This window comes from Carcharodon carcharias, chromosome 19 (genome assembly GCF_017639515.1).
Source record: "Carcharodon carcharias isolate sCarCar2 chromosome 19, sCarCar2.pri, whole genome shotgun sequence".
In the NCBI taxonomy this organism is placed as follows: Eukaryota; Metazoa; Chordata; class Chondrichthyes; order Lamniformes; family Lamnidae; genus Carcharodon; species Carcharodon carcharias.
The window spans coordinates 96,882,569-96,896,753 of NC_054485.1; the positions used below are offsets into that span (position 1 = coordinate 96,882,569).

At 53.5% G+C, this 14,185-nt stretch overlaps 1 protein-coding gene across 6 annotated transcripts in view; it reads left to right on the top strand.

Annotated features, from left to right (window-relative positions):
* The window catches only part of LOC121291372 (pre-B-cell leukemia transcription factor 2-like), an 86,830-nt gene that overhangs the window by 51,111 nt on the left and 21,534 nt on the right, over positions 1 to 14,185 (top strand). For 4 of the 6 annotated variants that reach the window (XM_041212453.1, XM_041212455.1, XM_041212456.1 and 1 more), the window contains exons 3-5: positions 7,130 to 7,374; positions 10,741 to 10,931; positions 11,845 to 11,995. In XM_041212453.1, the coding sequence (XP_041068387.1) occupies positions 7,130 to 7,374; positions 10,741 to 10,931; positions 11,845 to 11,995 (587 nt within the window). The remainder of the gene's footprint in view (positions 1 to 7,129; positions 7,375 to 10,740; positions 10,932 to 11,844; positions 11,996 to 14,185) is intronic. The other 2 variants (XM_041212454.1, XM_041212457.1) reach the window with 1 other exon arrangement.

Genomic DNA, 14,185 nt, shown 5'->3' on the forward strand with positions numbered 1-14,185 from the left:
AATAGGTGAGCTGGCACAGACACAAAGGGCTGTAGCCATTCTGTGATTCTACTAATATAAATTTGGCACATGTACCTTGATCAGGGTTGCCACGTGCCTCCTGAGATACTGCAGGATTTCCCAACTTTGCTTCCTCGGTGTAGATGGAAGATGGTGGGGCCATGGATTTTTGGTGGAGGGAGGCAAGGGGTCACCAAGCCCCATTGTTTCAAGTGTAGGCACTGGGCAATGTGATAAAATCAGCAACCAATTCGCACGCAGACAGCTGCCAGAAACAGCAATGTGATAATGACCAACTAGATGATTCGATTTTGCAACCACGATTGAGGAATAACTAACCTCCAGGACACAGGACAACGTCTCTGCTCCTCTTTTTCAGATAATACTGTAGGACCTTTTACGCCCGTTTAAGGGTTAGACAGGACCCCCCATTCAATGAGTGTGTCTCCAATTGTGCCACGCTCCTTCGGTACTGCACTGGAATGTCAACCTTCATTTTCTTTGTGCTCAAGCTTCTGGAGTGGGACTCGAACGTACCATCTTCTGACTAAGGCAAATGTGCTACCCACTGATCCAAGGCTGATGGGGGAAGTTGAGGGGAGTTTTAATAGGGGTGTTCAAAATTACGAAGCATTTTGGCAGGTTAGAAGAGAAACTTTCCACTGACGGAGGGGGGGTCAACCTCTTGAGGGCACAGATTAAAGAACATCGCCAAAATTACTAGTGGGGAGATCAGAAGTCCTTTTTAACACAGCAAGTTATGAACTGGAATGCACTGCCTGAAAGAATCTCGGAAGCAGATTTAAAAGTAACTTTCTAAAAATGGGATAAATACTCGGAACAGGAAAAATTTGCAGGACTATGTGGCAATAAAGCAGGGGTGTGGGACTAATTAGATAACTGCCTCAAAAGAACTGCCACAGGCACGATGGGCAGAATGACCACTTTCTGTGCTGTTTGATTTAGTGGTGTTGCTGACCGAAAACTGGAGCTGAGCTATAAGTGGCCTCCATTACTCATCAATTAATCTTTGTGTGAAATTCTTTGATGTCAAACTCTGCTCATAAACAAACACACACGCACACGTGTGCACACACATGTTCTATACATTTATGTGTCTATACATATATATTCCTACTGCTCTACGATTTTGCAATGCGCTTAACACTCTCGATCGTGTTCAATCCGCTAATGCTGTGTGGGGCGGGGTCACAACAGGTGAGATGTTGGGTTTGAAGGCCATGACTAGGAACCATCGACACGCTGCAATCCTGCGAGAGGAGTGTGCGCGTCTGTTTTTTTTTTGGCCTTGGCATCCCTAACTGAGGTGTACCATTTCTTGACTAACAAGTTCTGCTTTCAGCTTTCCAGTGCCATTGGACAATGTGTACATTTGTGTGTGCACGCGCGCATTGGTGTGAGCGTGCATTTGTGTGTGCACGCGCGCATTGGTGTGAGCGTGCATTTGTGTGTGCACGCGCGCATTGGTGTGAGCGTGCATTTGTGCGTGCACGCGCGCATTGGTGTGAGTGTGCATTTGCGTGTGCACGCGCGCACGTTTCGTGTGCATGTGTGCGCGTGCACGTTTTTGTCTTCCCTTCAGCCCTGCCTGTCATGTAGCAAATTCGTTTTTTTCTTCTCAGCAGAGAAATCTTTTTTTTTAAGTCCACACGTTTAAAATCCTTAACCAGGGTGGCCTTCCTTGTAGAAGAAATGCAAGGAATGCCTCCTTGTTGCCATGGTAGCCGCTCTTGGGACGGGGGGGGGGCATCTCTCCTCCGCAAACCCGCCCCCTTCCCCTTCCCGGCCCCGCCCCCCCCCCTCCTCCTCACTCCCTTTGTTGACGAAGAGGGAAAAGGTCATTGTTAGGTCATCGCCATGGCGACGGCAAGGAGCCGTGTAAAGTTAAACAGTGCGATAAGGAGTCGGTGAGGTCGCTTTGCCACATATGCAGTGCACCTGGCAATGTCTGGCCGCCGTCTCCACCAGTGTGGATTGTGCTGCTTTTTGCGGTGATTTAATATAAACCATGACATCATTCGGCAGAGCCCGGCGTCACTTCAAACCCCTCCGGACAGCAAATTAACCCGTGGGTTCGGGGGTGTGGGGGGAGGGGTGGGGAAGGGGAGGTCAGACATTTCGCTAGCGCCTCTTGCCACCCCGGGACGTCTCCACCGCGCCTTGTGCAACCGACCAAAGTACTTTCTGTCGTGCGGCCGGGTTGCGCACAGCAGGATCCCGGGCGGGGCGCCCCGCTGGCAAGTCCACGTGCGATTGAGCGGGGGTGGGGGGGAGGTGGTGGTGGGGACACCATCCTGCAATCGACTCGCAGGACGAATATGGGGAGCGTGAAGACTGTGAAATAGTTTGTAAATAATCGAGAGTACTCGGGCTGACCACGGTAACCCGTGGGCCGCGTTACAAGATGCAGAGTGCAGATGAAACCTCTTGTAGATGTAACCTGCACCTTGCAGTGCGCCCTGGTTATTTGTGCACTGAAATATTCATAATTGGGTGATCCTTTTTATTTGATACCTTTCTGCACCCCCCCCCCCCCCCCCGTTTAAATGATTGCCGATAGCTTGTGAATTTTCACGACTTTGTTTGCATCGCCATCACAATTTGGCGCCGACCCCGCCATGATGATTTTTCACTAAACCAAACCGCACCCCACCGACCACCACAGTGATTTTGCTGAGCAGATGGCCCAGTGTGTCCTTCTTTCAGTGATGTTGGTTAAGGGATAAGTATTTATTTATTTATTCATTCATTCAGGAGGGTGTGGGCTTCGCTGGCCGGGCCAGCATTTATTGCCCCATCCTTAGTTGCCCCCTTGAGATGGTGGTGGTGCTGAGCTGCCTTCTTCAGCCGCTGCAGCCCCTGTGGTGTAGGTACACCCACCGTGCTGTTAGGGAGGGAGTTCCAGGATCTTGACCCGGCGGCGGTGAACGAACGGCCGATATGTTTCCAAGTCGGGAGACCCCTGCTCTTCTTCGGAGTGGGACCTTTCAGTGCCCACCTGAGAAGGGGGTGTGGCAGGGCAAGTTTTAATGCCTCATCTGAAAGGCGGCACCTCCGGCAGTGCGGCGCACCATCAGTGCTGTGACTGGGAGCGTCGGCCTAGATTTTGCCCTCGAGTCTCTGGAGTGGGTCTGGAGCCCACAGCCTTCTGACTGGAGAGGCGAGAGCGGCTGCCCATTGAGTCACACCTGGCTCCGATTTCAAACGGTTTGTCACGGGTGGGATATCCTCTATGAGAATGGGGCGCATGTGGGAACCGGGCGGTGCCACTGGAAAGGAAGGCGGCAGCAGCCGCGATAAAGGATCCAAGTTTCAGTTTTACCTTCTGCCTCCAATCCCTATGGGATTGACAAGCCTTGGTGTTCCCTTGAGTATAGAAGATTAAGGAGTGATTTAGTTGGGCTGTTTGAAATGATTAAAGGATTTGACAAGATGGAGAGAAACCATTCCCCCTCGTAGAGAAGTCTGGAACAAGCTGGGGCAGGCTTAAAATTAGAACTCGGCCGTTCAGGAGTGAATTAAAGAGGCATTTCTTCTCACATCTGGAACTCTCCCACTCTGCAAAAAAAGTGCTGAGTGCGGGGGTCATTTGAAAATTTTAAAGCGGGTATTGATTTTTTTTTGATGTGTCAGGTTATTGGGGCATCCCTAATATAGGGTAAATAGAGATACAGTTCATCCAGATCGAATTGACTGGCAGAGCATATTCAAAGGGCTGAATGACCTATCTCTGGGTTCCTCTATTAATAAAATTTACTCCGAAATGAGCTTCCAATAACACATCTGCGCCACCGCTAGGGGTAATAAGGATGCTGTGGGGTTGGCAGAGGGTGGGGTAAGGGTGCAGTGGGGTTGGGGGCAAGGGGCGGGTGAGGATGCTCTGGGTTGGGGGGGTTGGTGTGAGGGTGCTGGGGGATGGGAGGTTGGATGTAAGGATGCTTTGGGCTGCAGGGTGATGTAAGGGTGCTGTGGGTTTTGGGGGATGTGGTAAGGGTGCCCTGGGCTTGGGGTGGGGGTGTGGTTGCGTAAGGGTGTTGGAGGGTGGGGGATGTGGGGGTAAGGATGCCCTGGGCTGGCAGGTGGTGTAAGGGTGCTGGGGGTTGAGGGATGTGGGGGTAAGGATACTCTGAGCTGGTGGGTAGTGTAAGGATGCCGTGGGGTTAAGGGGGAGATATAAGAATGCTGGGGGGGTTAGGGGTAAGGGCGCTGGGTGTTGGGGTAAGGGCGTTGTGGTAAGGGTGCTGTAGGGTTGAGGGGGGTGGTATAAGAGTGCTGGGGGGTTTGGAGGTAAGGATGCTCTTGGCAGAGGGGGTAGTGTAAGGGAGCTGGGGGTTGGGGGTAAGGGTGCTGGGGGGAGGGGGTAAGGGTACTGTGGGGTTAGGAAGGTGATATAAGATTGCTGGGGGTAAGGATGTTCTTGGCAGAGGGGTTGGGGAGTAAGGATGCTGGGGGGTTGGGGGTGAGGGTGCTGGGGGTTGGGTAGGTGGTCTATGAGTACTGCGGGAAGGGTTAAGGGTGCTGGGGGAGGGTTTAAGGGTGCTGGAGGGGAGGGGGTAAGCATGCTGTGGGGTTAGGGAGGTGGTCTAAAGGTGCTGGGGGCCAGGGGGTTGGGGGTAAGGATGCTGGGGGGTTGGGGAGGTGGTCTAAGAGTGCTGCGGGAGAAGGGTTAAGGGTGTTGGGGGGAGGGGTTAAGGGTGCTAGGGGGAGGGGTAAGGGTGCTGGGGGGGGTTGGGGGTAAGAGTCTGGGTGAGGAAGGGGTAAGAGTGCTGTGGGGTTAGGGAGGTGGTATAAGAGTGCTGTGGGGAAGGGGGTGAGGGTGCTGCAAGGGGAGGGAGTAAGGGTGCTCCAGGCTGGGGGCTGGGGAGGGAAGTAGGATCTTCTGGGTTAGGGAGGGAGGCAATGTTTTTCCAGGATCTTGCTCATTACCTTGGCCGAATGCCAGCACTGATTTGGCCAAGCTTTGAATATGAGATCCCTTTGGAAGACCTTCGGGCTGTCACTCAAAATGTTCCCGCCCTTCAGTGGTGATGGCAACTCAGTTGTTCTGCACACTGGTGAAACCAGAGAGAGCATTAATTATTCAAGCAGGAGAGAACTGTGAGTGAGCATGCTCAAGTCACAGGATATTTATTGAAATAAAATACCTGCTCTCAGAATCTGAGACTGAGATTCCTTGTACCTGAGATTGTTCATCAATTACTTACACTGTTAGCATGGCCAACTAGTAACTTAAACAGTTTAACAACTGACAGCTGGCTTACTCGGGCTGACCCAGCTACAGCCTTGTTAACTTATTCATAATTACATTTGCATTTACCACACTGTCAAAATGTCTCCAAGGGCTTTAAGCTATTGATCACTTCGAAAGGCACTGACTCTTGCTCTGTAGGTGACAGGGCAGCCATTTTGCACCTGCAACATTCCACAGGCCCGGGATGAGATGAACCATTAATCTGTTTTCTTTGGCTATGTTATTCAGGACACCAGGAGATCTCTCCACTCAGCCGTGGCTTGATAGCTAGCACTCTCACCTATTGAATCAGTGTCTGTTCTATATTTATATCCCAGGTCTGTGCAGAGATGACACTAGTTTCCATGTGCGTAACAGGTGTTATTCACTGCTTTAAAAAGCCTGCTCCATGCTTCAGCTCTGGCTTTCCAGCTCTTTCTACAGTTTGTCTACTTTACTCTGAGTCCACGCCCAGGCTTAACTAATCAAGCAGAGTGAGCATAGATCAGTTACCAAACTCTCAATCAAAAATGAAATAGTTGAACACTCCAGAGACATGAGCTCTAAATCTAGGCTGACACACCCAGTGCAGTACTGAGGGAGTGCCATCTTTCAGGTGTGGCATTAAACCAAGGGATTGGTAGGGTGGATGCTGGGGTGCTTTCCCCTGGCTGTGGAATCTGGAACATGGGGCAACAGTCTCAGAGTAAGGGATCAGCCATTTAGGGCTGAGATAAGAAATTTCTTCATGAAAGGGATCGTTGAATCTTTGGGATTCTCTACCCCAGAGAGCCAAGGGGGCTCAGTCATTGAATACATTCAAGACCGAGATTGGTAGATTTATGGGGATAGTGCAGGAAGTTAGAGCTGAGGCAGATGATCAGCTAGGATCTTGCCCAATGGTGCAGTGACTCAAAAGGCCAATTGGCCTACTCCAGCTCCTACATATTAAGTATTTGTGTTAAAAAACTCCATGACATTATTTTAGGTTCATCCAGTCTCCTGGCCAGTATTTATCCCTTAACTAATATCAGTAAAATGTTATCACATTGCTGTTTGGTTTTTTTATTCATACATGGGATGTGGGTGTTGCTGGCTGGGCCAGCGTTTATTGCCCATCCCTAGTTGCCCTTGAGAAGGTGTTAGTGAGCTACCTTCTTGGACCGCTGCAGCCCATATGGTGGTAGGTGCACCCACAGTGCTGTTAAGAAGCGAGTTCCTGGATTTTGACCCAGTGGGAGCTTGCTGTGCACAAATTGGCAGTCACGTTTCCCACATTATAACAGTGGCTGCACTTCAAAAGCACTTCATTGGCTGGAAAGTGTTTTGGGATGAGACTGTGAAAAGTGCAATACAAATGGAGTTTTAAAAACCTTTCTGACGCTGGGGGTCAGCTGATATCCAAATTAACACCCATCACACCTTCCAAACCCACTACTGCAACCATCTAGAAGGACAAGGGCAGCAGATAGATGGGAACACCACCAACTGGAAGTTCCTCTCCAAGTCACTCACCATCCTGACTTGGAAATATATCACCGTTCCTTCACTGTCACTGGGTCAAAATCCTGGAACTCCCTCCCTAACGGCACTGTGGGTGTACCTACACCATATGGGCTGCAGTGGTTCAAGAAGGCGGCTCACCACCACCTTCTCAAGGGCAATTAGGGATGGGCAATAAATGCTGGCCTAGCCAGTGCTGCCCACGTCACGTAAAATGAATATAAAAAAAACTTGAATGTGTCTCTCTTTAATCTCGATGATTGGACGCTGCGTCCAAGGATCAACCCGATCGTTCAGGACTGTCCGTCCTTTCTTGTCGGCCTTTTGACTGAAAGGAATCTAATTGGGTTTTCCTTTGTTGCCCTGTTGATGCAGGCCTGAGTATTCGTAGCAGTCAGGAGGAGGAGCCAGTGGACCCCCAGCTCATGCGATTGGACAACATGCTGCTGGCGGAGGGGGTAGCTGGACCGGAGAAAGGCGGGGGATCCGCGGCAGCCGCGGCAGCAGCAGCAGCTTCTGGCGGAGTGTCACCCGACAACTCGATCGAGCACTCGGATTACCGGGCAAAGCTGGCACAGATTCGGCAGATTTACCACACGGAGCTGGAGAAATACGAACAGGTAGCATGCACTGATGGCTCTGCTTGTTACACGGAGCCAGCCGCAAAAGCATCGGACGGCCAGGCCAAATTAGTCTACTAGCGGTTCGTCATGGTAACAGATTTGATATGGCTTAAAGTTCCTTCTACACTGTCCCATCAAACATTCTCAGGGCAGGTACAGCACGGGGTTAGATACAGAGTAAAGTTCCCTCTACACTGTCCCCATCAAACACTCCCAGGGCAGGTACAGCACGGGGTTAGATACAGAATAAAGCTCCCTCTACACTGTCCCCATCAAACACTCCCAGGACAGGTACAGCACGGGGTTAGATACAGAGTAAAGCTCCTTCTACACTGTCCCATCAAACACTCCCAGGCCAGGTACAGCACGGGGTTAGATACAGAGTAAAGCTCCCTCTACACTGCCCCCATCAAACACTCCCAGGACAGGTACAGCACGGAGTTAGATACAGAGTAAAGCTCCTTCTACACTGTTCCCATCAAACACTCCCAGGACAGGTACAGCACGGGGTTAGATACAGAATAAAGCTCCCTCTACACTGTCCCCATCAAACACTCCCAGGACAGGTACAGCACGGGGTTAGATACAGAATAAAGCTCCCTCTACACTGTCCCCATCAAACACTCCCAGGACAGGTACAGCACGGGGTTAGATACAGAATAAAGCTCCCTCTACACTGTCCCCATCAAACACTCCCAGGACAGGTACAGCACGGGGTTAGATACAGAATAAAGCTCCCTCTACACTGTCCCATCAAACACTCCCAGGACAGGTACAGTACGGGGTCAGATACAGAGTAAAGCTCCCTCTACACTGTCCCATCAAACACTCCCAGGCCATGAACAACACGGGTTTAGATACAGAGTAAATTTCCCTCTACTCTGTCCCCATCAATCACTCTCAGGACAGGTACAGCACAAAGTTAGATACAGAGTAAAGCTCCCTCTACACTGTCCCCACCAAACACTCCCAGGACAGGTACAGCATGGGTTAGATACAGAGTAAAGCTCCCTCAACACTGTCCCATCAAACACTCCCAGGGCAGGTACAGGATGGGTTAGATACAGAGTAAAGCTCCCTCTACACTGTCCCCATCAAACACTCCCAGGGCAGGTACAGCATGGGGTTAGATACAGAGTAAAGCTCCCTCTACACTGTCCCATCAAACACTCCCAGGACAGGTACAGCACGGGGTTAGATACAGAGTAAAGCTCCCTCTACACTGTCCCCATCAAACACTCCCAGGGCAGGTACAGCATGGGGTTAGATACAGAGTAAAGCTCCCTCTACACTGTCCCATCAAACACTCCCAGGACAGGTACAGCACGGGTTAGATACAGAGTAAAGCTCCACCTCCGATGCCTTGCCCCAGAGGAGCAGCTGCTCTCTTTTTGTGTCGTATATAAACTGCTTGAACATTCAAAGTGAGGTCTCTTTGTTCCAGTCATCCTCCCCATACCCCTGTGATCAGATTACCGAGCTGTCTGCGGTGAAAGATGCAGTTTGAATGATGAACAGGGATGTGGGTGTAGGAGCCCCTGCTTGTACTCGGTCACTCTGGGTTCTGATGGAAATGAGCTAAATCCTGGTAAATGAGACTGCTGCTGACAGCTCAGCCAGCCATCCCTGCAGCTTCAACGACAGGCTTAGACACGCTGGCAATCTGCAGTATGCAAAGTGGTGTGGCAGCTCAATGTTGCTGACTTATAACTAATTCATGCAGCTCTCCTTCCCTTTCATCCCTCCTCGGAGCCCCTCACTCCCCCACCCCTTCTCCCCTCGCTGCCCTCTTTTCTCGCTGCCCTCCTCTCTTCCTCTTCCTCCTCGCCTCTCCCCCATCTCTCTTGCCCCTCTCCCCCATCTCTCTCGCCCATCTCTCTCGCCCCTCTCTCTCGCCCCTCTCTCTCGCCCCTCTCTCTCGCCCCTCTCTCTCGCCCCTCTCTCTCGCCCCTCTCTCTCGCCCCTCTCTCTCGCCCCTCTCTCTCGCCCCTCTCTCTCGCCCCTCTCTCTCGCCCCTCTCCCTCGCCCCTCTCCCTCGCCCCTCTCTCTCGCCCCTCTCCCCCGCCCCTCTCCCCCGCCCCTCTCCCCCGCCCCTCTCCCCCGCCCCTCTCCCCCGCCCCTCTCCCCCGCCCCTCTCCCCCGCCCCTCTCCCCCGCCCCTCTCCCCCGCCCCTCTCCCCCGCCCCTCTCCCCCCGCCCCTCTCCCCCGCCCCTCTCCCCCGCCCCTCTCCCCCGCCCCTCTCCCCCGCCCCTCTCCCCCGCCCCTCTCCCCCGCCCCTCTCCCCCGCCCCTCTCCCCCGCCCCTCTCCCCCGCCCCTCTCCCCCGCCCCTCTCCCCCGCCCCTCTCCCCCGCCCCTCTCCCCCGCCCCTCTCCCCCGCCCCTCTCCCCCCGCCCCTCTCCCCCGCCCCTCTCCCCCGCCCCTCTCCCCCGCCCCTCTCCCCCGCCCCTCTCCCCCGCCCCTCTCCCCCGCCCCTCTCCCCCGCCCCTCTCCCCCGCCCCTCTCCCCCGCCCCTCTCCCCCGCCCCTCTCCCCCGCCCCTCTCCCCCGCCCCTCTCCCCCGCCCCTCTCCCCCCGCCCCTCTCCCCCGCCCCTCTCCCCCGCCCCTCTCCCCCGCCCCTCTCCCCCGCCCCTCTCCCCCGCCCCTCTCCCCCGCCCCTCTCCCCCGCCCCTCTCCCCCGCCCCTCTCCCCCGCCCCTCTCCCCCGCCCCTCTCCCCCGCCCCTCTCCCCCGCCCCTCTCCCCCGCCCCTCTCCCCCGCCCCTCTCCCCCGCCCCTCTCCCCCGCCCCTCTCCCCCGCCCCTCTCCCCCCGCCCCTCTCCCCCGCCCCTCTCCCCCGCCCCTCTCCCCCGCCCCTCTCCCCCGCCCCTCTCCCCCCGCCCCTCTCCCCCGCCCCTCTCCCCCGCCCCTCTCCCCTCGCCCCTCTCCCCTCGCCCCTCTCCCCTCGCCCCTCTCCCCTCGCCCCTCGCCCCTCGCCCCTCGCCCCTCGCCCCTCTCCCCTCGCCCCTCTCCCCTCTCCTCTCACCCCCTCCCTCTCGACCCTCGCCCCCTCCCTCTCGACCGCCTCACCCCTCTCCGTCCCTCGGCCCCTCTCCGCCCCTCTCCGTCCCTCGGCCCATCTCCGCCCCTCGCCCCTCCTCTTCTCCCCCTCGAGCCATCTGATGACTCTTTTAGTTCACTCTGTTATTCCTTTGTCTTATTGAGTTTTGCCTTGATGTAACTCGATGCACTGGTTCTACCTATCTCCCTGCCTTGTGCTATTGTTATCTGTGCTGTGTAGAGTTTTGTGGAGAGCCCCGTGCAATTCCACTGAACGAGTGAGCCGTTACTAAGCTTGATTTCGCTGTTTTTCCCTCTCTCTTGCCAGGCCTGCAGTGAATTTACGACACACGTCATGAACCTCCTGAGGGAGCAGAGCCGAACACGGCCGATCTCGCCGAAGGAGATCGAGAGAATGGTTGGGATCATCCATCGGAAGTTCAGCTCGATCCAGATGCAGCTAAAGCAAAGCACATGCGAGGCAGTCATGATCCTTCGGTCCCGCTTCCTTGATGCCAGGTCAGTACGGTGGATTCACCCAGCTCAACCCTTCCTGCTCCAGGAACAGGCGGGATCTCCAGGTTGGGATCAGTGGAGTTCAGGGATCCACTGTGGGCAGTCTCTGATTTCATTGGTGCATAGAGATGGAAGGGAGGAATAGAAGCAGCTGTACAGGTACAATTTTACAGGGTGGGGGGAGGGAGTGGGAGTGGAGCGGGAACCAGAGGAGGGAGTGGAGCGGGAATGAGTGAGGGAATGGAGCGGGATCTGAGGGAGAGGAGAGAAGCGGGAATGGGGCGAGAGGAGAAGTGCAGGAACGGAGGGAGGGTGAGGAGCCGGGAACCAAGCGAGAGGAGCGGGGCTGAGGGAGGAAGGAATAAGAGCGGGAACCGAGGGAGGGAGGGATGATGGAGTAGGACCGAGGGAGGGGGTGGGAGAGGAATGGAGGCTGAGGGAGGGAGCAGGGGAAGAGGGAAGGACTGATTGAGGGAGGAAGCGGAGGACAGCAGGGGAACAGAGGGAGGAAGGCAGAACAGAGAAGTACAGGTCTTGACGGAGCCACTGAGGGAACTAAATATAATTTGTGTTTTTAACAACTCTGAGGACATATCAAAGCCCCTGATCAGTTGGCATGGGTGATGCAGAGCAGAAGCTGGCACTGCCCAGCAGTGGCACAGGTTTAACCCTGATCAATTCCTCCAGACTCTAGGATAACATTGGCAGCTCGGGGCCTGGGCAGGTAACAATTTCCAGTAGAATAAAAGGCTTTATTTGTCGGGCCCCTTGACCTCCAGGCTGTAGTGTGCTGATCTGTACGATGAGGACCTTGTGACAGTGTTAAGAGTGAACCAAGCCAGTGTTTGGGCTTCTAGAGCCTGCAGTTCTCCATGCTGCTCGATTGTATAGTCATATCTAAACTTTAATTCTGCAGGAGAAAAAGGCGTAACTTCAGCAAACAGGCCACAGAGATTTTGAATGAATACTTTTACTCTCACCTCAGTAACCCTTACCCCAGTGAAGAGGCCAAAGAAGAGCTGGCAAAAAAATGTGGCATCACTGTATCGCAGGTCAGTGTATCCCAGGTTAGGCCCGTTTAACCTTCTCACAGCTTCTTCTCTTGTTATCGTTTTGCGTGCTTTCTGTTGCCGACGTGATTGGTTGTGTGAGATTTCGTTCTTGTGTTGCCTTCGTGATTTTAAGTGTTCGTTGAATGTATTCAAATTCAGTAATGACGGCGTAGCTTGTATCCCCGAGAGGATTCAGGAGCGATCGAAACCTGGTTCTTAAGCTGTTGAAGAGAAAGTATCTCCTCAGGTCAGGGGGGGTCCAGAAACCAATTACAGCTGGGCCATTCCCTTGTTCACACAGAGGGGTCGTGGGAATCCAGAACTTTCTCGCCTTTAAAAGGTTGGCCTGTCAGCAGAAAATTTCAAAACTGAAGGTTTTTTTTTGGTCACGTAAGGGTCTCGAGGGCAATGGAAGCAAGGCAAGGTAAAGTTGAGGTACAGATCAGCCATGATCCAATTGGCTGGTCGAGCAGACTTGAGGGACTGAATGGCCACCTCCTCCTCCTAAACTTTGTTGATGATAGAGAGGGCTTGCCAAGTGCTGGTAAATGGGATTAGGTAGGTAGGTCAAGTGCAGACTCGATGGGCCGAAGGGCCTCTTCTGCATTGTGTGATTCTGTGACTGAATGGCCTCCTCCTCTTCCTAAGCTTCGTTAACTGTAGAGAGGGCTTGCCCAGATAATGCCAACATAAATCAGTTGGTCGCACCCGCACCTTGTGAGCCCAAAGGTCGTGCGTTCAAGACCTGCTCCGTCAGTTGACCATGTCATCCAGGCTGATGCTCCCAGCTCAGTACTTGAGGGAGTGCTGCACAGTCAGTGGCACTGTCTTTCTGATGAGACATTACACCTGCCCCCTCAGGCCAAAGTGAAAGGTCCCATCCCATTTTGCAGCCACAGCAGAGGCTTGCTCTCATGACCAATATTTAACCCTCAGGCAACATCATTGAAACAGACTATCTGGTCATATGTCACGTTTTTTTGATTGTGAGAGCCTGCTGTGTGAAAATTTGCTGCTGCGGCTCCCAACACAATATAAGGAGCAGGAGTAGAACTGGAACTTCCCCTCCAAGCGACTCACCGGCCTAACTTGGAACTATATTGCCATTCCTTCACTGTCACTGGGTCAAAACCCTGGAACTCCTTCCCTAACAGAACTGTGGGTGTATGTACACCTCATGGACTGCATGAGGCAGCTTCACCACCACCTTCTCGTGGGCAATTAGAGATGGGCAATAAATCTCTGGCCTAGCCAGCGACGCCCACATCCCATGAACGAATGGAAAAAAACGGCCTTGCGGTCCCTCGAGCCTGATCTGCTGTTTAATAAGATTATGTCTAATCTACCTCAGCTCTATTTTCCCACCCTATCCCCAAATCCCTTAATTCCCTTAGTCTAGTAATCATATTGATGTAAGTCCTGAACATACTCAACAACTGAGCATCCGCCGTTCTCTGAGCTAGACAATTCTGAAGATTCACAATCCTCGGAGTGAACAAATTTCTCCTCATCTCAGTCGTAAGTGGCCGACTCCTTATCCCATGCCTGTACCTCAAGTCCTAAACAGCCTCTCAGCATCTACTCTGTCAAGCCCATTATGCGTTTCAATGAGGTTGTGAAAGATGGGGGATAAATACGAAATTTTATTCTTTCTTGTTTTATTGGCTGCACAGAAGATGTTGTCCAAACTATGACCTGGTGACCTCGTATGATTCAGGCAAGGCCTGGCCTCTCTCCATGCTGCAACAGAGCCAGAGGGATGGAGTTCCCTAGCTACCAACATCTGTAAAAGGACTTCAGAGATCAAAGGAGAAGGTCCACCACAACCTTCTCAAGGCACCAAGAATGGGCAGCATAGCATCACCCATGTGCCACGAACAAAATGTTGTTTCAATTTCTCCCTTGCTCGTTTGCCTTGATTAGAATTTCCTGGGCCTTGTGGGTTTGGACAGGGCTACCGTAAACACCTTCTGCCTTATTACCTTCATATCATTGCTAGTCTCTGCCCCTGCCTCAGCTCATCTGCAGCTGCATTCCTCATTCATGCCTCGGCTTGACAATTCCAATGCTCTCCTGACCGACTTCCCATCTCCCGCTCTACGGAAACTTGAGGCCATCCGAAACTCTGCTGCCGGGGTCCTAACTCGCGCCAGGTCCTGTTCGCCCGTCACTCCGCTGTGCTCCCTGACCTGCATTGACTCCTGT